General features: G+C 36.6%; 2 protein-coding genes across 2 annotated transcripts in view; one reads left to right on the top strand and one right to left on the bottom strand.

The window, feature by feature from the left end:
* LOC130918740 (E3 ubiquitin-protein ligase MARCHF2-like) overlaps positions 1–24,005 on the top strand; it is a 33,635-nt gene extending 9,630 nt beyond the window's left edge. Inside the window, exons 2-5 of the mRNA XM_057840734.1 lie at positions 4,466–4,687; positions 9,399–9,597; positions 16,968–17,177; positions 20,003–24,005. Of these exons, the coding sequence (XP_057696717.1) occupies positions 4,512–4,687; positions 9,399–9,597; positions 16,968–17,177; positions 20,003–20,161 (744 nt within the window). The 5' untranslated portion in view covers positions 4,466–4,511 and the 3' untranslated portion in view covers positions 20,162–24,005. The remainder of the gene's footprint in view (positions 1–4,465; positions 4,688–9,398; positions 9,598–16,967; positions 17,178–20,002) is intronic.
* LOC130918741 (ras-related protein Rab-11B-like) overlaps positions 21,920–26,306 on the bottom strand; it is a 27,044-nt gene continuing 22,657 nt past the window's right edge. Inside the window, exon 5 of the mRNA XM_057840735.1 lies at positions 21,920–25,251. Within this exon, the coding sequence (XP_057696718.1) occupies positions 25,106–25,251 (146 nt within the window). The 3' untranslated portion in view covers positions 21,920–25,105. The remainder of the gene's footprint in view (positions 25,252–26,306) is intronic.

Here is a 26,306-nt window from a genome sequence, read left to right as displayed (position 1 = left end):
TCGATATAGACATAAAACAGTCTCGATTCTTGGTTAAAAGAAAAAAAAGTGCAGTAAGCATTTATTTTACATAAATATGTCGAAGTACATTGCTAGTCAGTTAGTGAATGTAGCTAGCGGCCGCCTTATGTAAACAGAGCTTTTCCGGTGAAAATTCTTGTGAATAAATGCTTAAATCCCCAAATTCTTTATCGATATAGACATAAAACAGTCTCGATTCTTGGTTTAAAGCACAAAAACAACGTGCAGTTAGCATTTATTTTATGTAAATATATCGAAGTACAATGCTAGGCTGTTAGTGAATGTAGCTAGCGGCCGGCTTATGTAAACAGAGGTGAATAAATGCTGAAATCCCAAATTCTTTGTAGATATTGATGTGAAATAGTCTCGATTCTTGGTTAAAAGAAAAAAAAACCCGAACAGTTATCATGTATTTTACGTAAATATGTTGGGGTACAATGCTAGTCTGTTAGTGAATGTAGCTAGCGGCCGCCTTATGTAAACAGAGCTTTTCCGGTGAAAATTCTTGTGAATAAATGCTTAAATCCCCAAATTCTTTATCGATATAGACATAAAACAGTCTCGATTCTTGGTTTAAAGCAAAAAAACAACGTGCAGTTAACATTTATTTTATGTAAATATATCGAAGTACAATGCTAGTCTGTTAGTGAATGTAGCTAGCGGCCGGCTTATATAAACAGAGGTGAATAAATCCTTAAATCCCAAATTCTTTGTAGATATTGATGTGAAATAGTCTCGAGTCTTGGTTAAAAGAAAAAAAAAAAAAAGAACAGTTAGCATGTATATTATGTAAATATGTTGAGGTACAATGCTAGTCTGTTAGTGAATGTAGCTTGCGGCTCGATTCTCCCCAAATCTATATAAATAAATCCCCAAATTCTTTAACGATATAGAGGTAAAGCAGTCTCGATTCTTGGTTAAAAGAAAAAAAAGTGCAGTAAGCATTTATTTTACATAAATATGTCGAAGTACAATGTTAGTCTGTTAGTGAATGTAGCTAGCGGCCGCCTTATGTAAACAGATCTTTTCTGGTGAAAATTCTTGTGAATAAATGCTTAAATCCCCGAATTCTTTATCGATATGGATGTAAAATAGTCTCGATTCTTGGTTAAAAGAAAAAAAAAAACAGAACAGTTAGCATGTATTTTACGTAAATATGTTGAGGTACCATGCTAGTCTGCTTGTGAATGTAGCTAGCGGCCGCCTTATGTAAACAGATCTTTTCTGGTGAAAATTCTTGTGAATAAATGCTTAAATCCCCGAATTCTTTATCGATATAGACGTAAAACAGTCTCGATTCTTGGTTAAAAGAAAAAAATGCAGTAAGCATTTATTTTACATAAATATGTCAAAGTACAATGCTAGTCTGTTAGTGAATGTAGCTAGCGGCAGCCTTATGTAAACAGAGCTTTTCCGGTGAAAATTCTTGTGAATAAATGCTTAAATCCCCAAATTCTTTATCGATATAGACATAAAACAGTCTCGATTCTTGGTTAAAAGAAAAAAAAGTGCAGTAAGCATTTATTTTACATAAATATGTCGAAGTACATTGCTAGTCAGTTAGTGAATGTAGCTAGCGGCCGCCTTATGTAAACAGAGCTTTTCCGGTGAAAATTCTTGTGAATAAATGCTTAAATCCCCAAATTCTTTATCGATATAGACATAAAACAGTCTCGATTCTTGGTTTAAAGCACAAAAACAACGTGCAGTTAGCATTTATTTTATGTAAATATATCGAAGTACAATGCTAGGCTGTTAGTGAATGTAGCTAGCGGCCGGCTTATGTAAACAGAGGTGAATAAATGCTGAAATCCCAAATTCTTTGTAGATATTGATGTGAAATAGTCTCGATTCTTGGTTAAAAGAAAAAAAAACCCGAACAGTTATCATGTATTTTACGTAAATATGTTGGGGTACAATGCTAGTCTGTTAGTGAATGTAGCTAGCGGCCGCCTTATGTAAACAGAGCTTTTCCGGTGAAAATTCTTGTGAATAAATGCTTAAATCCCCAAATTCTTTATCGATATAGACATAAAACAGTCTCGATTCTTGGTTTAAAGCAAAAAAACAACGTGCAGTTAACATTTATTTTATGTAAATATATCGAAGTACAATGCTAGTCTGTTAGTGAATGTAGCTAGCGGCCGGCTTATATAAACAGAGGTGAATAAATCCTTAAATCCCAAATTCTTTGTAGATATTGATGTGAAATAGTCTCGAGTCTTGGTTAAAAGAAAAAAAAAAAAAAGAACAGTTAGCATGTATATTATGTAAATATGTTGAGGTACAATGCTAGTCTGTTAGTGAATGTAGCTTGCGGCTCGATTCTCCCCAAATCTATATAAATAAATCCCCAAATTCTTTAACGATATAGAGGTAAAGCAGTCTCGATTCTTGGTTAAAAGAAAAAAAAGTGCAGTAAGCATTTATTTTACATAAATATGTCGAAGTACAATGTTAGTCTGTTAGTGAATGTAGCTAGCGGCCGCCTTATGTAAACAGATCTTTTCTGGTGAAAATTCTTGTGAATAAATGCTTAAATCCCCGAATTCTTTATCGATATGGATGTAAAACAGTCTCGATTCTTGGTTAAAAGAAAAAAAAAGTGCAGTAAGCATTTATTTTACATAAATATGTCAAAGTACAATGCTAGTCAGTTAGTGAATGTAGCTAGCGGCCGCCTTATGTAAACAGAGCTTTTCCGGTGAAAATTCCTGTGAATAAATGCTTAAATCCCCAAATTCTTTATCGATATAGACATAAAACAGTCTCGATTCTTGGTTTAAAGCAAAAAAAACAACGTGCAGTTAGCATTTATTATATGTAAATATATCGAAGTACAATGCTAGGCTGTTAGTGAATGTAGCTAGCGGCCGGCTTATGTAAACAGAGGTGCATAAATGCTTAAATCCCAAATTCTTTGTAGATATTGATGTGAAATAGTCTCGATTCTTGGTTAAAAGAAAAACAACAACGTGCATTTAGCATGTATTTTACGTAAATATGTTGAAGTACAATGCTGGTCTGTTAGTAAATGTAGCAAGCGGCCGCCTTCTGTAAACAGAGCTTTTCCGGTGAAAATTCATGTGAATAAATGATTAAATCCCTGAATTCTTTATAGATATGGACGTAAAACAGTCTGGATTCTTGGTTAAAAGCAAAAAAACAACTTGCAGTTAGCATTTATTTTACGTAAATATAGGGCTGTCAAACGATTAAAATTTTTAATCGAGTTAATTACAGCTTAAAAATTAATTAATCGTAATTAATCGCAATTCAAACCATCTATAAAATATGCCATATTTTTCTGTAAATTATTGTTGGAATGGAAAGATAAGACACAAGACGGATATATACATTGAACATACGGTAGATAAGGACTATTTGTTTATTATAACAATAAATCAAGATGGCATTAACATTATTAACATTCTGTTAAAGCGATCCATGGATAGAAAGACTTGTAGTTCTTAAGAGATAAATGTTAGTACAAGTTAGAGAAATTTTATATTAAAACCCCTCTTAAAGTTTTCGTTTTAATAAAATTTGTAAAATTTTCAATCAAAAAATAAACTAGTAGCCCGCCATTGTTGATGTCAATAATTACTTACACAATGCTCATGGATGCTGAAGCCTATAAAATCAGTCGCACCCAAGCGCCAGCAGAGGGCAGCAAAACTCCATAAAACACAACAAGTGAGCGTTTCACTGTGTAGTGTCATTTAAATCTCTCTGAGCGGGGCATCTGCGTTAATTGCGACAAATATTTTAACGTGATTAATTTTAAAAATTAATTAACGCCCGTGAACGCGATCATTTTGACAGCCCTAGTAAATATATCAAAGTACAATGCTAGTCCGTTAGTGAATGTAGCTAGCGGCCGCCTCATGTAAACAGAGGTGAATAAATGCTTAAATCCCCAAATTCTTTGTAGATATGGACGTGAAACCGTCTTGATTCTTCAAAAAAAAAAAAAAAAGTACAGATCGCATTTATTTTACATAAATATTGCGAAGTATGATGCCAATGCAGTAGCGGCTAATTTTCTTCCATTGATTTTTTTTCACAACGTTTCAAAATGCATGCATGGTACGAAAAATAAAATACATTGAATCCGCGAACAAATCACTCCTGAGACAAGCCTTGCTGTTTGTATGCGGTACAGCTTTCGTACTTTTTCAATAGAAATCCGACGTTAGATTGCTGCGCGCGTGTTTGTGAATAGGTCCTCTTGATGTGGGCAGCCCCCTACTTGAATGTGAGGAGCAGTCCATGACCGATCTGAGCCGTAAATACCATTATGTAGTCTATGCCTATAGTTACAAAACTTGATGTGATAAAGAAAAACTAAGACAAGAAAGACACTCTCCTGATGACAATTTTTCCACTTCAAGGGATATTTTTGAGTGGCTGAAATTAAAAATAGTTTGTCTTTTCTTGACAGGAGCGCTGCGGTCCAATCTTGACGCCTGTCTCCGCAGCCTTGCGGTATGGCGACGGGTACTTGCTGCTATCAAACAGGCGCCTTTTGTGACTGCGCAAAAGACGTTAGGAAGAGCGCAGAGGAAGAAAGAGGCAGCAATGGGTCGGATGGCAGCGAGTGCCCGCCGCTCTGCGTCACGACGGTCGACGTAGGCCCACCGTCTCTGTTCAAAACCTTCCCAAGGTTGGTTTGTGCACAAAACACTTGTGGACCTATGTGACTAGGGTTGCCAACTCCGTTGAAAAAATAGTAATGGACACCTCATTAGGGGTGGGAACCTTTTGGTACCTCACGATACGATACGATTTGTGATACAAAGCTCACGATAATGATGATAGGTACATATTTGAGTGATATAAGCACATGGAAAAACAATAATTATCAGCAATGTACAGTGGAGCAAAAAAGTATTTAGTCAACCACTAATTGTGCAAGTTCTCCCACTTGAAAATATTAGAGAGGCCTGTAATTGTCAACATGGGTAAACCTCAACCATGAGAGACAGAATGTGGAAAAAAAAAACAGAAAATCACATTGTTTGATTTTTAAAGAATCTATTTGCAAATCATGGTGGAAAATAAGTATTTGGTCAAGACCAAAAGCTCATCTCAATACTTTGTAATATACCCTTTGTTGGCAATAACGGAGGCGAAAAGTTTTCTGTAACTCTTCACAAGCTTTTCACACAATGTTGCTGGTATTTTGGCCCATTCCTCCATGCAGATCTCCCCTAGAGCAGTGATGTTTTGGGGCTGTCGTTGGGCAACACGGACTTTCAACTCCCTCCACAGATTTTCTATGGGGTTGAGATCTGGAGACTGGCTAGGCCACTCCTTGTTACGAAGCCACTCCTTTCTTGCCCTGGCTGTGTGTTTGGGATCATTGTCATGCTGAAAGACCCAGCCACGTCTCATCTTCAATGCCCTTGGTGATGGAAGGAGATTTTCACTCAAAATCTCTTGATACATGGCCCCATTCATTCTTTTCTTGACACAGATCAGTCGTCCTGGTCCCTTTGCAGAAAACAGCCCCAGAGCATGATGCTTCCACCCCCATGCTTCACAGTGGGTATGGTGTTCTTCGGATGCAATTCAGTATTCTTTCTCCTCCAAACACGAGAACCTGTGTTTCTACCAAAAAGTTCTATTTTGGTTTCATCTGACCATAACACATTCTCCCAGTCCTCTTTTGGATCATCCAAATGCTCTCTTGGGAACCGCAGACGGGCCTGTACGTGTACTGGCTTCAGCAGGGGGACAGTTCTGGCAGTGCAGGATTTGAGTCCCTGACAGCGCATTGTGTTACTGATAGTAGTCCGAGCTCTCTGTAGGTCATTCACTAGGTCCCCCCCCGTGTAGTTCTGGGATTTTTGCTCACCGTTCTTGTTATCATTTTGACGCCACGGGGTAAGATCTTGCATGGAGCCCCAGATCGAGGGAGATTATCAGTGGTCTTGAATGTCTTCCATTTTCTAATAATTGCTCCCACAGTTGATTTACTTACACCAAACGTTTTACCTATTGCAGATTCAGTCTTCCCAGCCTGGTGCAGGTCTGCAATTTTGTCTCTGGGCGTCCTTTGACAGCTCTTTGGTCTTGGCCATAGTGGAGTTTGGAGTGTGACTGACTGAGATTGTGGACAGGTGTCTTTTATACCGATAATGAGTAAAAACAGGTGCCATTAATACAGGTAACGAGTGGAGCCTCGTTTGACCTCGTTAGAAGAAGTTAGACCTCTTTGACAGCCAGAAATCTTGCTTGTTTGTACGTGACCAAATACATTTTTTGTCTCTAATTTGGAAACAATGTGAGTTTCTGTTTTTTTTCCACATTCTGTCTCTCATGGTTGATGTTTACCCATATTGACAATTCCAGGCCTCTCTAATCTTTTCAAGTAGGAGAACTTGCACAATTGGTGGTTGACTAAATACTTATTTGCCCCACTGTATAATGTAAACATGATACGAGTCATACACATATGCTTTTTATGGAAAATAATTCTATTATTTTTGTTCTGATGTTAATAATGTTGAGCTGTGGCTCACCTAAAACAAAGCTTTAATTGCAATACCATAATGCCACAAAACCATGATATTTTGGCTCAAGGTTGTCATACCGTCAGAATATCATAACGACACATGCCTAGTTAGTCAAAGCACTCAGGTTTATCTTTTAGGGACTTTACTGTCAATGTAAGTCAGTGTAAAAAAACAAACAAACTGCAGTACAGTCTTTAGGGAGTGAACCAGCATTAAGCTGTTCCAAGGGGTTCACTGGCAAGTGGGAACCAATCTACAAGTCAGTTTGTCGAGTCTCGAGTTATTGTCTCATGAGTCAAGTCGTATCGAGTCTCGAGTTATTTCCTCACAAATTGAGTCAAGTCTCGGACCATCCCAGTTCAAGTGAGTAAAATCCAAGGCTGCGTTTTTTTTTTTCTTCAAGTCCAAGTGAAGTTACGAGTCATCACATTTACAGCTCGAGTCGACTCGAGTCCGTGTCACTGTGACTCGAGTCTGCAAATAGGTCATGCAATATTTTTTTTACAAGCAAGTAATTTAAACGAACAAGCCTTTGATAGTTTAATACCTATTACAGCAGAATATCAGAAAAATGAAGGCTCATTTTTAAGCAAGGGCGTAGGTTTGCATAGGGACAGTAGGAACATACACTACCAACTTTTCAGGATGCTCAAATTATCCCCACCAACTTTTAAGCAACCTTATTTGCATTATACAATGATTTCAGTTATATAGATCATTTAGATTGTCTTCCTATATGTTGTCAGGATAGAATTGAAATATTAAGTTATTTTCATTATTTTCAGACTTACATCTACCCCTTTTTCACTTGCCGAATGTGCCATTCCATGTTTTTCCCCTCCAACACACGTTTGATTGGCTGATGACTTGAACCCCCCCCCCCCCCCCACACACACACACCCATTCACAGCCTGACAGAAATACAACATGCCGCCTCCCCCGCCCCCTTCAAAGACTAGGGATATTCCAAGTTTATGTTCCGCCAGCAGCAGCCACTGTATGTAATGTAAAAAGATGTCAATATTGTGGAGGTGGGGAACACTTCACTAATTTTGATACTGCTACAGTGCTCCAAGTCGATTTTACTCACTGAGATTTCTTGAAATAAGAAAAACAGCTAGCTGAAAACAAGCATAACAGACTTATTTTAAGCAAAAGAATTGTTTATTTAATAGGGCTGTCAAAATTATCGCATTAACGGGCGGTAATTAATTTTTAAAATTAATCACGTTAAAATATTTGACGCAATTAACGCACAAATGCCCCTCTCAAACAGATTGAAATGACAGGACAGTGAAATGTGTACTTGTTGTGTTTTACGGAGTTTTGTCGCTCTCTGCTGGCGCTTGGGTGCGACTGATTTTATAGGTTTCAGCACCCATGAGCATTGTGTAAGATATTATTGACATCAACAATGGCGGGCTACTAGTTTATTTTTTGATTGAAAAATTTACAAATTTTATTAAAACGAAAACATTAAGAGGGGTTTTAATATAAAATTTCTATAACTTGTACCAACATTTACCTTTTAAGAAATAAGTCTTTCTATCCATGGATCGCTTTAACAGAATGTTAATAATGGTAATGCCATCTTGTTGATTTATTGTTATAATAAACTAATACAGTACTTATGTACCGTATGTTGAATGTATATATATACATCTTGGGTCTTATCTTTCCATTCCAACATTAATTTACAGAAAAATATGGCATATTTTATAGATGGTTTGAATTGCGATTAATTTTTAAGCTGTAATTAACTTGATTAAAAAATTTTAATCGTTTGACACCCCTAATATTTAATCTTAAAAGGAAAACTTGTTTAATTTAAGAATAATGTTCAAAACATTATTTGATTTTTTTTTTCTTGATTTTGGTGAAAAATGACCAACTTTTAGATGTATGGGCTCCATACAAACAAATAGTATAATTTACTTAAAGTGGAAGAATCTGATGCATTAATCTTTTAACTAGCCTTTAACACTCAAAAAAAGATGGAGAAAATAATTTGACTTGATTATTTAACAAAAAATATTAGATTAAGACGTTATAAATTTTGCAGTTTGAAAGTATAGGTCAAATATAGATTTATTTTGCATCAACCATTTAGCCTATCAATTAATTGGGTTCATATTGGTGAGAAATGTAGCCCTGACCACCATTCACCAAATATGTTGGGTCTTATTAATGTCCCGTCCCCAGCAAAAAGTGTACATGCAAGTTTTGCTGTTATATCGTCCCTACCAATTAGGGGTGTGACAAAATATCGAAATGGTGATAAATCTTGATACTTTGTATCCCAAAAGGTTATCGATACGCTCCTGCCAAGAATCCAGATATCGTTTTAAAAAGGTGTCAATGTTTACTGAGGGAATTTTGATGTCTTCTTCAGGCAATCATCTTTGTAAATCTCACTGAAACGGCACCAAACAAAAGTTCCAGCATCATCACCTTGTCAAGAATCTGCATTGGACAAGGTGTCAAGAGTCAAGAATCTGCATCGGACAAGGTGATGATGCTGGAACTTTTGTTTGGTGCCGTTCCAGTGAGACTTTAAATGGCCCAAAATGACCTAATTCCCACTGACAGCCATAGACGTTCATTGGACGTCTACTAGTGATAACCTAATTCCAATTCACACTAGAAGCTTGTTTTTCTGTTTTTTGTAGAATATTCTAGAATGACTTCCTGACCAATGTATCGATAATCGTTGTATCGCCATATCGTCAGATCATCGTTATCGTGAGCTTTGTATCGCAAATCGTATCGTATCGTGAGGTACCAAGAGGTTCCCACTCCGACTACCAATAAGCCCAAACCTACGCCCTTGTAAGTGATGTGTTTTGTCCTGTGTAGCGACAGTGGCCCTATTTGCCGCATCTGCCACGAAGGAGGCAGCATGGAAACCCTCCTGTCCCCGTGCGACTGCACCGGCACGCTGGCCACGGTGCACAGGAGCTGCCTGGAGCTCTGGCTGTCGTCCTCCAACACCAACTACTGCGAGCTGTGCCACAAACACTTCACCGTTCAACGTAGACTCAGGTCTTTCAAACAGGTAGTTGAACCTCAAACCTGATTTATTAAAAAAAAAAAAAAAAAAAGTCAAACCAAGTTGTTTTTTTTAGTTAAGCTCGCATTTTTTGCTGATATTATTAATAAGCCGCAAACATCTGAACAGTTGTTTCCATTTTTAAAGCAAATAAAACATCTTTTTATGGCTAAATAATCATGTATTTTGCAATATAAGTCATATGATGTGAGTAATATAATTTACCAGAATTCACGTTCAGTCATGCTACTCTTTATGCGTCATCATTGACGTCCAAAATTTTGTACGTGTACGTCACGGTTATGTTCCTGCTACAGATGTGACAATTAATCACTCTACATGAATGTATCAATTGGGTAAGCACAATCGAATTGAAATCAATCAAACCGCAAAGCATCGATTAATACTGCCATCTTTAATATTAATTCTTATTAGGGCTGTCAAAATTATCGCGTTAACGGGCGGTAAATAATTTTTTAAATTAATCACGTTAAAATATTTGGCGCATTTAACGCACATTTCCCGCTCAAACAGATTAAAATGACAGCACAGTGTAATGTCCACTTATAACTTGTGTTTTTCGGTGTTTTGTCGCCCTCTGCTGGTGCTTGGGTGCGTAATTATTGACATCAACAATAGCGAGCTACTGGTTTATTTTTTTGATTGAAAATTTTACAAATTTTATTAAAACCCTAACCCTAAACATTAAGAGGGGTTTTAATATAAAATTTCTATAACTTGTACTAACATTTATCGGTAACACTTTATAATAACTATCCGTTTTACTAGTTAATAGATCATTAGTAAACTGTTGATAAATGATTTATTGCTGATTTGTGAGGTATTTGTTAACAGTTTGTTAAGCATTTACAGGGTGTTCCAATATGGTTGACCCCATTCTAAATGCCCATGCTCGTTGAATGATCTTAATAAAACTATATGCACTTTATGTTGAAGATCATAAGTTTTATTGGTAGAATATACAAAAAAAAAGTATAAATATTTGTTGGTTCAATGGCAGATTTTCATAAATGTGCAACATAAGCGCTGCCTGCAAAATGCCTTATCAAAATGCCTTTTCTTTTGAAGTGAAGCATTTCTTAACCTGAAAAGATTAAAAACTTGAAACGTTTATACTAGGGTTGTTCCGATCATGTTTTTTTTTGCTCCCGATCCGATCGTTTTAGTTTGAGTATCTGCCGATCCCAATATTTCCCGATCCGATTGCTTTTTTTTTTTGCTCCCGATTCAATTCCAATCATTCCCGATAATTTTTCCCGATCATATACATTTCGGCAATGCATTAAGAAAAACATGAATAAAACTCTGACGAATATATACATTCAACATACAGTACATAAGTACTGTATTTGTTTATTATGACAATAAATCCTCAAGATGGCATTTTCATTATTAACATTCTTTCTGTGAGTGGGATACACGGATAGAAAGACTTGCGACTTTGTATATTGTGACTAAATATTGCCATCTAGAGTATCTGTTGAGCTTTCAGTAAATGATACTGCAGCCATTCAACCCAAATGCATGATGGGAAGTTGAACCATGACTGTGCGTAGTGCTACCAATTGATATATCTTCTCTGTGTTGGGAAATAACATAAGGTGTTAAGAAAAAGATCAATTGCTACCTTGCTTCCCCACATTGCTCCCCATGATATTTCTAATTGTAGGGAGAGGGATTGTAAGGCTTTAGCCAATTTAAGAAAGGCTCCAAAGGCTGCCAATATTCACTCTACTCATTTTTCGCTGCCTTTTATCCCTCTATATAGGTAAAATGGCTCTATTATAGATTGAGCGCGACAATGCGTGAGTGGGTCGTGCAGCGCATGCCTTAAAAGCATTAATTATTTTAACGCGATACATTTTTTAATAAATTAATAACCGCCGTTACTGGGATAAATTTGATAACCCTAACTTAAGCCTAAAGACTCTGGATGAGTGTAACATATTATGTTTGTAACGTTAAATACAATTAGAAAATGATTTAATTAAAAAAAAAAAAAAAAAAAAAATTTTTGCCGATTTCTATACTTTGAAAATGACGTGATCGGACCCGATCAATCGGGATGCTGATCGATCGGGACATCTCTAGTTTCTACACAGACTGTGTTTCAGGTTAAGAACACCCTTAACAAACAGTTAACAAATACTTCACAAATCAACAATAAATCATTTATCAACAGTTTACTAATGATCTATTAACTAATTAAACGGATAGTTATCATAAAGTGTTACCCATTCATCTTTTAAGAACTACAAGTCTTTCTATCCATGGATCGCTGTAACAGAATGTTAATAATGTTAATGCCATCTTGTTGATTTATTGTTATAATAAACAAATACAGTACTTGTGTACCGTATGTTGAATGTATATATCCGTCTTGTGTCCTATCTTTCCATTCCAACAATAATTTACAGAAAAATATGGCATATTTTATAGATGGTTTGAATTGCGATTAATTACGGATTAATTATTTTTAAGCTGTAATTAACTCGATTAAAAATTGTAATCGTTTGACAGCCCTAATGCTTATATTTGTGCTTGTAAGAAAAACAAAAACGGGAAAACTGCTGGTATTCTCTTTGCATAAAAAAAAAGGTTAAATAAAAAAAAAAAGTGAGAGGAAATGATAATTTGTGTAGTCTTTGATCTTTAATTGAGAACTACAAAAATGTTATTAAAATTTTATTTTAGCCTGAAATATGAAGAGATGTGAAGTATAACTTTTGTGGGCCAAACAAAATGACGATTGAATTGACACTGCCCTCTAATCCCTTTAAAATATCTGCATAGACTTCACCATCATTTGACGAGACAGCTTAATTTCTGTAGTCCTTGATCTTTAATTGAGAACTACAAAAATGTTAAAATTTTATTATAGCCTGAAATATGAAGAGATGTGAGGTATAACTTATGTGGGCCAAACAAAATGACAATTGAATTGACACTGCCCTCTAATCCTTCTAAAATATCTGCATAGACTTTACCATCAGTTGACGAGAAAGCTCCTAGAGACATTGCGCCAGGCCTTCCCGTAGGGGGCCGGCCCAGGCAGAGCGTTGTAGTGGCTTTCACTGTGATAAACTCAAACACACCCTGCGTTCTTACGCCAGATTTAGGTGGAAACAGGACAAACGTTTTACTGCAAACAAGCAGGCATGAGTATCTCAAGAGTGATTTGGTCGAGGATTCAAGGTAATTATCATATAGAATAGCACCATGCATGCACTTTGAAACATTGTGAAAAAAAATGAAATGAATGGAAAAAATTAGCGTAACTTTAGCTTGAAATATTTACTTACGTAAAATGAATGATAACAGCTAGGTTTTTGTGCTTTTAACCAAGACTCTTGACTGTTTTACGTTCATATCTATAGAAATTCTGGAATTTACACATTTATTTACAAGAACTTTCAACCTAAAAAACTCTTTGTTTTGTGACGGCCGCCATATTGGATTTTGTACACAATAGCGTAACTTTACATTCAAATAATCAGGTAATATTTGGCCAACTGCCCATTTTTTGGCTAGAAACTAGTAACTTAGACCTTTTTGTGTCCATTCTTTTAAAATTGGGCTTTTACGTGTTCTGATGTGAAAACTGAGTGTTTAGTTGTTGAAAACAAAGTTGCATGAAATTAAAAAAAATGAGTTGCTATTTCGGGCAAAAACTTGATATGCTATGATATGCTAAATATTGCTGTTGATCCTGAAAATACAGGTGATTATTAGAGATGTCAATCGATCGGGTCCGATGACGTCATTTTCAAAGTATCGGAATCGGCAAAAAATATCGGACATGCCTTTTTTTAATATTTATATTAGGGCTGTCAAACGATTAGAATTTTTAATCGAGTTAATTACAGCTTAAAAATTAATTAATCGTAATTAATCGCAATTAATCGCAATTCAAACTATCTATAAAATATGCCATATTTTTCTGTAAATTATATATATTCTGTAAAATAAATTGTTGGAATGGAAAGATAAGACACAAGATGGATATATACAGTGGGGAGAACAAGTATTTGATACACTGCCAATGGGAAAATCCATTGGCAGTGTATTAAATACTTGTTCTCCCCACTGTAAATTCAACATACGGTACTTAAGGACTGTAGTGGGCATTTCACTCTACTGTCATTTAAATCTGTCAATGCTGTCCTCACTCCGAAGCGTCTACTTTTTCCAAAGCTAGACAGCTAGTGAACGACGCCTTAATAATCAGACTTCTTCCTTTTTCATCTGATTTATTGATAAAATAGTCTCAAACCATTGTCCTCTTTAGACCATCATAAAACTACAAAAAAAAAAAAAAAAAGTACACAAGCATTGCATTAGCAACAACGTTAGCTTAGCACGCTATACGGGTTCACTAAACATAAACAAAAAGCGACTCATACAAAAAATAGAACATTTCGCTTACTAACATAATATGTACAGTGATACCTCGGCTCACGAACGCTTAAGCTCACGAACTTTTCGCCTCAAGAACATTAAATTCGCGAGCATATAGTCTCTGCTGGCGAACTAGTTTTCGGCGGACGAACCAAGCCACGCGGTCGGACAGCGCCACGAGAAGCTGACGCACGCTCACGGCGTCCCAGTTCGTCCCCTCCCTTTCGTTGAGTGCGGACGTGGTTTGTGTTTGATAGACATTTTGGACCATATTGAGTGTACTTTTGCTATTATGGGACCGAAAAAGAGTTACATACAGTCCTTATGGAAGGTGACTCGTGTTACCAATTCGCCCTCGACTGGTAATTGGCGGTGCTTTCAGCTTCCCACCGTCGTGAGAAGTGGACCGGCGAGTCACGTTGGCTCGTTGTCGTCGGTTGTCTTCGGTGCGCCCGATGGCGGCTTGCATACAAACACCCAGAGGTGTCGGATGGCTTTTTGTGGGCACTTTTATTAACAACCAAAAGCATGCGGGGGGCACAGCAGTGGAGTCTACGCTAACTGCGCACTTTGCCGGTAACACTCTCCTTCCAAACAGTAACTCCCTCCCTCCTCCTCCCACTCCCATACCATCGCAAAGGTAAATAAAACAACTTTATTATACAGTACAGTTTATTTCTTTAATTATAATACAATAGCACACTTATTATACATAAAATAAGGTATATTTTTGTGTAGTTTTAAGGCTTATTTAGTAGAAAATTATGTTTTATGGGGACCTGGGAACGGATTATTCTCATTTTAATGGTTTCTTATGGGAAATAAATGTTCGGAAGACGAACTTTTCGCCTCACGCACACTTTCTGGGAACCAATTATGTTCGTGAGCTGAGGTATCACTGTACATTCTTTACAACAACCATACTTACGGACAAATCTTGTCCAAGGATCATATAAGCACAACATTACAACGTATATGAACTGGCAAGAAAAAAAATAAACCATGTCGCAAAACGACCACAAGAGTTCGCTGTTGTGCTGCAGCACAAAAAGCCTTGCTGTGAAACTTACCAAAAGGCAGAATACTGTCTGAGCGGGACATGTGCGTTAATTACGTCAAATATTTTAACGTGATTAATTTAAAAAATTAATTACCGTGCGTTAACGCGATAATTTTGACAGCCCTAATATTATATATATATATATATATATATATATATTTTTTTTATTAAATCGTTTTCTAATTGTTTTTAACGTTACAGACATAATATGTTACACTCATCCAAAGTCCTTAGTTTAGGCTTAAGGTAGGGTTATCAAATTTATCCCGTTAACGGCGGTAATTAATTAAAAAAAAAATTAATCACGTTAACTCATGCGCTGCACGACCCACTCACGCATTGTCGCGTTCAATCTGTAATGGCGCCGTTTTACCTATATATAGAGCTAAAAAGCAGCGTAAAATGAGTAGAGTGAATTTTGGCAGCCTTTGGAGCCTTTTTTTTTTTAATTGGCTAAAGCCTTACAATACATCTCCCTACGATTAGAAATATCGTGGGAAGCAATGTGGGGAAGAAAAGTAGTAATTGATCTTTATCTTAACACCCTATGTTATTTCCCAACGCAGAGAAGATATATCAATTGGTACCACTGCGCACAGTCATGGTTGCACTTCCCATCATGCATTTGGGCAGAACAGTTAAATGGCTACAGTATCATTTACTGAAAGCTCAACAAATACACTAGATGGCAATATTTAGTCACAATATACCAAGTCACATTTATCCTTTAAGAATTACAAGTCTTTCTATCCGTGGATCCCTCTCACAGAAAGAATGTAAATAATGTAAATGCCATCTTGAGGATTTATTGTCATAATAAACAAATACAGTACTTATGTACTGTATGTTGAATGTATATATTCGTCCGAGTTTTATTCATTTTTTTCTTAATGCATTGCTAAAATGTTTATGATCGGGAAAAAAAGCAATCGGATCGGGAAATATCGGGATCGGCAGATACTCAAACTAAAACGATCGGGATCGGATCGGGAGCAAAAAAACATGATCGGAACAACCCTAGTGATTTTCTCTGCATTTGGTGATTTTTGTGCATGAAGCGTAAAATCTGAGAATTTTATAGCCATTTTAAGTTTTGTTATACTTAAAAAATAACAAATTGGGATTTTAATAGGGAACGACATTGGTATTTTTGATGCCACTGCTCATGGAGACTCTTATAGGTGTCTGTTTTGGTTTTAGGTCTAACGGCTTTGGTTTTGAAAACATTTGAATATTCAAGATTTTGAAAATATGCCCCTTACGGAGCGGCCCCGTGCCCCACTTTTCAGTCAACTGATAATGAAGTCTATGATATCTGTAAACAAGTAATTTAATCTGTAAACCTGTTTAACCCTCCTGTTACCTGTGTTTTGTTGGGTCAGTTTGACTCATCGGCTGCCATTGACGGTGATAGACGTCGAGCCGTTTTGACTGGGAAGGGCGAAAAAATGGATCGACCTCTTTCACCACCAATGGGAATGAGAGTTAAACGTGTCAGAAACTGAATTTTTAAAACTTTTCAGCTAATTGTAAACATGGCCACTAACCCTCATTGACTTTAAATGATGTGCTGAAATTTAAAACAGGTCATTATGATCCATCGACGTGACAAGAGGGTTAAAATGCTCACTTCTTCTGCAACCTCCAGCACAGTGAATTGCACTATTTCTTCCTTTTACCTTCCTAATGCATGCATAACGGGCATTTAAAAAAATAATTGCTTTGCTGTCCTCTGCTGGTTATATCGACAATTTACAGTACAGCTATTTCAAACACTGGCACAATCCAAGTGGAAAAAATGTGAATAAAATAAAAATAAAAATGAATACATTAAATGTGTTTATACAGCGTCTGAAGGCAGTCTCACCACGGTAAATGACGTGCATTTTCGTTGCAGTGGCTGCACGATCCAGGCACGAAAGAGGAAAGGAGGTTGGTGTTCTGCGACATCATGTGCTTCCTTTTCGTCACGCCGCTGGCCTCCATTTCGGGCTGGTTGTGCCTCAAGGGCGTCAAGGATGACCTTCAGCTGGGCAGCTTGCTGCAGAACACTGGCCTCATCTCGCTAACCCTCGTCCTTTTCAGCATCTACACCCTCTGGACCATGGTAAGCCGCACCCTTACTCTAGTGCCTTTCAAACATCTTGTTAAAGCCACATTTTTACATTCTAAAAACATTACATTGACTTTTTTTTAACGGAAAAACTCACATACTTGCATCTCAAGGCGATTTTGTGCTGAAGTGAGCTGAAGAGCTTAATTTAGGCAAATATTAATACATTTTTTAATTCATTCAGTCTTATCATACTATTCGACGACCCCCTCTTTTTCAAGACTCGTTTAAAAAAAGACTTTTTGAACACCACATTAATATTTATACAGAAAATAATTACAGTACATCCGAAACAAATGGTTATAACAATAGAAACCACATGTTATTTTGCCTCATTCAAACCTTAATATCTGAACATTTAAATATGTAAACTAAAGTGCAATCACATTTGTAAATGAATGGCTTCTGGTTTTTGAAATGTACAGTGGGGCAAATAAGTATTTAGTCAACCACCAATTGTGCAAGTTCTCCTACTTGAAAAGATTAGTGAGGCCTGTAATTGTCAACACGGGTAAACCTCAGAGACAGAATGTGGGGAAAAAAAACAGAAAATCACATTGTTTGATTTTTAAAGAATTTATTTCCAAATTAGAGTGGAAAATAAGTATTTGGTCACCTACAAACAAGCAAGATTTCTGGTTGTCAAAGAGGTCTAACTTCTTCTCACGTGGTCTAACGAGGCTCCACTCGTTAACTGTATTAATGGCACCTGTTTTAACTCATTGTCGTTATAAAAGACACCTGTCCACAAACTCAGTCAGTCACACTCCAAACTCCACTATGGCCAAGACCAAAGAGCTGTCGAAGGACACCAGAGACAAAATTGTAGACCTGCACCAGGCTGAGAAGACTGAATCTGCAATAGGTAAAACGCTTGGTGTCAAGACTTCAACTGTGGGAGCAATTATTAGAAAATGGAAGACATACAAGACCACTGATAATCTCCCTCAATCTGGGGCTCCATGCAAGATCTCACCCCGTGGTGTCAAAATGATAACAAGAACGGTGAGCAAAAATCCCAGAACCACACGGGGGGGGGACCTAGTGAATGACCTACAGAGAGCTGGGAGCACAGTAACAAAGGTTACTATTAGGGTTGTTCCGATTATGTTTTTTTGCTCCCGATCCGATCATTTTAGTTTGAGTATCTGCCGACCCCGATATTTCCCGATCCGATTGCTTTTTTTTCTTCTCCCGATTCAATTCCAATCATTCCCGATAATTTTTCCCGATCATATACATTTTGGCAATGCATTAAGAAAAAAATGAATAAAACTCAACATTCAACATACAGTACTTAAGTACTGTATTTGTTTATTATGACAATAAATCCTCAAGATGGCATTTACATTATTAACATTCTTTCTGTGAGAGGGATCCACGGATACAAAGAGTTATTTTGTATATTGTGACTAAATATTGCCATCTAGTGTATTTGTTGAGCTTTCAGTAAATGATACTGTAGCCATGCCCAAATGCATGATGGGAAGTGGAACCATGACTGTGCGTAGTGCTACCAATTGATATATCTACTCTGCGTTGTGAAATAACATAAGGTGTTAAGAAATAGATCAATTGCTACCTTGCTTCCCCACATTGCTTCCCATGATATTTCTAATCGTAGGGAAAGGGATTGTAAGGCTTCAGCCAGTTAAAAAAAGGCTCCAAAAGCTGCCAAAATTCACTACTCATTTGAAGCTGCCTTTTATCTCACTATATAGGTAAAACGGCGCCATTACAGATTGAGCACGACAATGCGTGAGTGGGTCGTGCAACGCATGCATTAATTGCGGTAAATATTTTAACGTGATACATTTTTTGTTTTTAAATTAATTACTGCCGTTATTGGGATAAATTTGATAACCCTACCTTAAGCCTAAACTAAAGACTCTGGATGAGTATAACATATTATGTCTGTAACGTTAAATACAATTAGAGAACGATTTAATTAAAAAAAAAAAGATATATATATTAAAAAAAGGCATGGCCGATATTTTTTTGCCGATTCCGATACTTTGAAAATGACGTGATCGGACCCGATCGATCGGGATGCCGATCGATCGAGACATCTCTAGTTACAATCAGTAACACAATGCGCCGCCAGGGACTCAAATCCTGCACTGCCAGACGTGTCCCCCTGCTGAAGCCAGTACACGTCCAGGCCCGTCTGCAGTTCGCTAGAGAGCATTTGGATGATCCAGAAGAGGACTAGGAGAATGTGTTATGGTCAGATGAAACCAAAATGAAACTTTTTGGTAGAAAACACAGGTTCTCGTGTTTGGAGTAGAAAGAACACTGAATTGCATCTGAAGAACACCATACCCACTGTGAAGCATGGGGGTGGAAACATCATGCTTTGGGGCTGTTTTTCTGCAAAGGGACCAGGACAACTGATCTTTGTAAAGGAAAGAATGAATGGGGCCATGTATCGAGAGATTTTGAGTGAAAATCTCCTTCCATCAGCAAGGGCATTGAAGATGAGACGTGGCTGGGTCTTTCAGCATGACAATGATCCCAAACACACAGCCAGGGCAACAAAGGAGTGGCTTTGTAAGAAGCATTTCAAGGTCCTGGAGTGCAAAATTAGTCAAAATCCAGTAAAACGGCCGGGAGCGAAGGGGGTTGCACCGGTGAAAATGGCTGGGAGTGAATGAGTTAATGTCAAAAATTCTGAACTTCAAACTTTAACTCCATCAATTTGCCTGCCCCAATGACAGCTATATATGTCAATTCATGACGTCCATAACCATCAGTTCAAATTTGCCGCTTTATTATTCTATTGATGTAAATGCTAATGATGATCCTGTGTATGCTTGCAGGTGTGCCTGCGGTACCACTGTAAGCTGTACTCTGAGTGGAGAAGAAAGGATCAGCAAGTGCATCTGCTCATTCCCAAAACCAAAGAGGCCGCCTCTTCCCAGAATCCTTTGCAGTCCCCATTGCCTCGCAACACACTTTCTCCCGAGACTTTAGTATGAGACAAATGTGTGCTATTTTTCCTGTGTTGAACCTCATTTTGCAGCCATGACATTGACTGGCTTTGACATCCAAACCATTTGAACTGAATGATCATGTTTCATTGTTATTAATTGCGAGAGACATCCAATGCATTTGGACTGGAAAGCAATCCCTCCCAGTTCAAATGGATTGGACGTCTATTGCTGTCAATGGCAGCATAAGAGTTAATGATTCAGTTGTTTTAATTGAGCTGACAACAGTCTACCAACAACTCCTGGTATCGTTTAAAAAGAGAGGAAAAAAAAAAACATGCTTGCACTTTGTTGACAGTATAATGTCTAATTTTATTTATTTGAATTCATTGTTGAGTGCTCTTATTTCCTGGCTGCGTGATTGTATTTATATTGATGATTCTTATTAAAAAAACATTTTCTGTACATACAAGCACTGACATGAAATGGACAACAAAGTCCTTGCCCACAAAATGTTTTTCAATGGTTTTGTTTGTGTTTTTAAAGAGCGTTGAAAGGGGGCCACGAGGGGATCATCTGTTTTACAAGCTTATGAGCGGTTTGTTTATCCGTGTGTTTACAGTTTAGTGACGAGACTCCGCCCAGATCATCATCAGATGCCAGGGAACATTCGTTATGTTGTCGTTATGTTTACGGCCCCAGCCTGCTTTCAGTTTGGATGGATTTCTTATATTTTAGAACTTTTGTTTCCTTATTTTGTATTTTGTTTTTGTTAGTTTTTTTGCTCAATTGGGCACATCTACAAGGAGATTCCAATTTTGATTCCTTAATTTGTTATGAATTTTAAAAAATATATTAAATGTACATATATGATATTTAAATGTTTGATTTGCTTGGTTTGTTGAATTCTTAAATTTGAATTATAACTAGGTACATTTTTAGATTTACAATTTTGATTGCAGTTACAATTGAAAATTTCGAATACAATTACAATTTCACAATTTAAACTAAAAATTAGGGCTGTCAAAATTATCGCGTTAACGGGTGGTAATAATTTTTTAAATTAATCACGTTAAAATATTTGACGCGTTTAACGCACATGCCCCGCTCAAACAGATTAAATTGACAGCAGTGTCATGCCTTTTTTTTTTTTTTTGTCGCCCTCTGCTGGCGCTTGGGTGCGACTGATTTTATTTTACAGCAGGGAGCCCATGTGACGTCTCGCTCTGCGACATCAACAATGGTGAGCTACTAGTTTATTTTTTGTTTGAAAATTTTACAAATTTTATTAAAAGAAAACATTTAGAGGGGTTTTAATATAAAATTTCTATAACTTATACATTTAGCTTTTAAGAACTACAAGTCTTTCTATCCATGGATCGCTTTAACAGAATTAATAATGTTAATGCCATCTTGTTGATTTATTGTTATTATAAACAAATACAGTACTTATGTACCGTATGTTGAATGTATATATCCATCTTGTCCAATCTTTCCATTCCAACAATAATTTACAGAAAAATATGGCATATTTTATAAATGGTTTGAATTGCGATTAATTACAATTAATTTTTAAGCTGTGATTAACACGATTAAAAATTTTAATCGTTTGACAGCACTACTAAAAATGCGTACTTATTTAAATTTCAAGTAATCTTAACAATCACAATTATACTAGAACAACGTGCAATTTTTTGGTTGGGATATTTCATGCTTTTTTAATGTTAATGTAACATTGTTTTTCATAAGAAATGAGCACTTACGTTTGCCTTTTTAAAGTTGTTTTGAATTGTGATTAATTACGATTAATTAATTTTTAAGCTGTGATTAACACAATTAAATTTTTTAATCATTTGACAGCCCTACTAAAAATGCGTACTTATTTAAATTTCAAGCAATCTTAACAATTATAATTATACTAAAACAAAGTGCAATTTTTTGGTCAGGATATTTCATGCTTTTATTGGTTATTTTTAACCAATGTAACATTGTTTTTCATAAGAAATGAGCACTTACGTTTGCCTTTTTAAAGTTGTTTTGAATTGCGATTAATTACGATTAATTAATTTTTAAGCTGTGATTAACACGATTAAAAATTTTAACCGTTTGACAGCCCTACTAAAAATGCGTACTTATTTAAATGTCAAGTAATCTTAACAATCACAATTATACTAGAACAAAGTGCAATTGTTTGGTCGGGATATTTCATACTTTTATTGGTTATTTTTAATGTTAATGTAACATTGTTTTTCATAAGAAATGAGCACTTACGTTTGCCTTTTTAAAGTTGTTTTGAATTGCTATCAATTACAATTGATTTTTAAGCTGTGATTAACACAATTAAAATTTTTAATCGTTTGACAGCCCTACTAAAAATGCGTACTTATTTAAATTTCAAGTAATCTTCACAATCACAATTATACTAGAACAAAGTGCAATTTTTTGGTTGGGATATTTCATGCTTTTATTGGTTATTTTTAATGTTAATGTAACATTGTTTTTCATAAGAAATGAGCACTTACGTTTACCTTTTTAAAGTTACGTTTTTTTCTCAGCCATTTTCAAAGAGCCAAAAATAGCAAAGAGTGTTAAAACTCATGATTTGATTTCGATGGGTTAAGTTTCGCCCAATTATCTCCCAGAAGTGGCAATAGCAACTAAACTCAATGTATTTATTGATTTAGAGACGCGAACGCGTCATGTCCTTCAGCACCATGTTGAGGTCTGAAGGGGTTAAGTACAATCTCAAATTTAATATGATTTTCATTCCATTCATTTGATATATAAAACTTTTTTTGATATATGGTGGAAAACACAGACAAGGCTGAAAAAGCATATTCTGCTCTCGCACCACTCTTTAAAATAAACTGCTGTATTTTAAGCCAAAACAACTGTTGTGTTTGATAGAACAATGTGTCTATATACTGCCGTAGCAGTTTCATGGTGCATTTAGCACCCCAAGCTATTTTTATTCGTCTGTTTTACCCTGGGGACCCATGTTTACAGACATCGCGCAACCGCTTTTGTGTCAACCCAGTCAAAAAAAGAAGGTAAGTACCGTACTGGCCCGAATTTAAGACGTTTTTTGCATTGAAATAACACTGAAAAAGAGGGGATCGTCTTATATACGCGGTCTAGACATTATACCCATTCACGACGCTAGATGGCGCCAGATATCATTGAAGCGATGTTCTGTCATGACAGATCTCAGCTACTCTCAAGTTTAATCAGTTTGCATTATTTTATTGCAATGTTTTTCTTTATTCAGATTTGTTTCAAGACTACAGTTACAGTTAGACTTCACTTTGATGGTTAATGCAGTTATTGCAATTTTTTTTGTTTTATCGCAATAGATTGGTTTATTTACATTTCAAAAACCAGAAGCCATTCATTTACGAATGTGATTTCACTCTAGTTTACATATTTAAATGTTCAGATATTAAGTTTTGAATGAGGCAAAATAACATGCTTTTTCTCTCAAATATATTGTTATAATCATTTGTTTTGGGTGTACTGTAATTATTTTCTGTATAAAAATTAATTTGGTGTTCAAAAAGTCTTTTTTCAAACGAGTCTTGAAAAAGACGGGGTCATCTTATAATCAGGGCTGTCTTACATTCGGGCCAATACGGTAATTTTAGTTATTATTCGAAATGTCTATCATTTTTAGCTCAGAATCATTAATTGATGTCTAATATTTAGTTAAAAAAAAAAAAATTAAAAATGATTCACTCGCATATTTTAAACGTTTTAAACAAATTACGTCTCAATGAAAAAAATAGTGTCTGTAAATAGTTACGAGATATCCGTGACCCATCGCTTAATTGTATTTTTCTGTTTGTTGCATTTCCCCTGATATTTCAAATATTAATAATCGATCCAAACAAACAAAAATTGGGAAAAACAAGAAAGCCCACAAACAGTTTGCTGATGACATGTCAACAAAGTACATGGATTACTGGAACCTACTGAAATCCTATGGTCTGATGAGATGGGTGGGCTTTCTTGTGTACAGTCTTCAGAAGAGGCTTCCTCCTGGGGTGACAGCCATGCACACCAGTTTGATGTAGAGTGCGGCGTATGATCTGAGCACTAACAGGCTGACCCCCCACCTCTTCAATCTCTGCAGCAATGCTGACAGCACTCCTGTAACGAGTGACATGACATTTTGGAGGGAAAATGACAAGCAGTACTCACTTTGGACATTTAGGGATGTACGGAGTTCCCATGCGGTGGACTCACTTTTGTTGCCAGGGGTTGAGATATTAATGGCTATATTTTGAAGGGAAAATAAATCAACTATTATATAAGTTGCACACAGACTTTTCCATTGTGTAAAAGTGTCATTTTGTTAGTGTTGTCCCATGAAAAGATATACTTGAATATCCGCAGAAATGCGAGGGGTGTACTCACTTTTGTGATGCACTGTACCTGTAAAATACATATATACAGCTTGTAAGTATTGACAAAAGTATTTGAAAATATTACAAATAATTTTTGTTGGCTCAGTTTTATTTTTCAAACATTTAATATAATCAATGTTTAATTGCTAAACTACTTTATCTGTAAAAAGTTTTGTTATGAAGCTATAATAAACCAATTTATTAAAACTGAACTTAGTAAAGGCAGAACATTTTTGTCTATTTTCAGCAACTCCAAAAATAAGACAAAGATTTTATTCATTTTATTGTAAACATTAAGTTTTGAACTCTTTCCCCCTAAAAAAAAAAACAAAAAAAAAAACAAGACAACTCAAAGCATTAAGCGTTCAATAAATACACAATGACGTTCTATAAATATATTTGGCATGACGCAAAAGAAGGCGGACGGGGAGCCACTAATACTGCTTGACTGCCATTAAGACTTTTTGGTCAGGGCTGAAATGCTCGCTGGCGGCGGCTCGGTGAGCATTCAACATGTGTCTTTGATGACAACGTGGGGGGAAAAAAAGTGCTTGTCCTAGGTGATTTCAGGTTGAAGAATGATGAGGGGTCACAGGTTCTGGCAGCATTGCACTCTGGGCCCCTTGTGGCCGTCGCTGGTAGGCGGGACGCTTATGTCCACCACGTTGTTGCCCGGCGACTCGTCGTGGGCGCACCGCTCAGCCATCTGCTTCTGGGACACGATGCGGTAGATTTCTGCAAAGGAAGTGATTAAAAAATGAGAAATAGTGTTTTAAGTGAATTAACGCTTACAGGGCACTTTAACTCATGGTCATTGCGTCAAAATGGATTGGACGCCTCGTGCCGTCAATGGCATGCAATGAGTTAATACTATGGGGGGGGGGGGGATCAACTTGTCTTTATTTCATCGACGTACCGTTTTTTTTTTTTTTTTTTTTCATTTTGACGGTGAGACGATACCGAGCTAAATCTCGGGAGACAAACATAATGAGATGAATGCCTATTTTTGTCTTACGAGAACATAACAGACGAAAATGCGCCAGTTTCCAGCATGTTTACAAATTACAATGTTTGATATTTTCTTCTTGTATAGTGGGGCATTTAGTCAACCACTAATTGTGCAAGTTCTCCCACTTGAAAATATTAGAGGCCTGTAACTGTCAACATGGGTAAACCTCAACCATGAGAGAGAATGTGGAAAAAAAAACAGAAAATCACATCGTTTGATTTTTAAAGAATTTATTTGCAAATCATGGTGGAAAATAAGTATTTGGTCAATACCGAAAGTTCATCTCAATACTTTGTTATGTACCCGTTGTTGGCAATAACTGAGGCCAAACGTTTTCTGTAACTCTTCACAAGCTTTTCACACACTGTTGCTGGTATTTTGGCCCATTCCTCCATGCAGATCTCCTCTAGAGCAGTGATGTTTTGGGGCTGTCGTTGGGCAACACGGACCTTCAACTCCCTCCACAGATTTTCTATGGGGTTGAGATCTGGAGACTGGCTAGGCCACTCCAGGACCTTGAAATGCTTCTTACGAAGCCACTCCTTTGTTGCCCTGGCTGTGTGTTTGGGATCATTGTCATGCTGAAAGACCCAGCCACAACTCATCTTCAATGCCCTTGCTGATTGAAGGAGATTATTACTCAAAATCTCTCGATACATGGCCCCATTCATTCTTTCCTTTACACAGATCAGTCGTCCTGGTCCCTTTGCAGAAAAACAGCCCCAAAGCATGATGTTTCCACCCCCATGCTTCACAGTGGGTATGGTGTTCTTCGGATGCA

Source organism: Corythoichthys intestinalis, chromosome 7, assembly GCF_030265065.1.
Source record: "Corythoichthys intestinalis isolate RoL2023-P3 chromosome 7, ASM3026506v1, whole genome shotgun sequence".
NCBI lineage: Eukaryota > Metazoa > Chordata > Actinopteri > Syngnathiformes > Syngnathidae > Corythoichthys > Corythoichthys intestinalis.
Note: the sequence above shows the minus strand (reverse complement) of the source record. Positions and strands in the feature narration are given on the sequence as shown.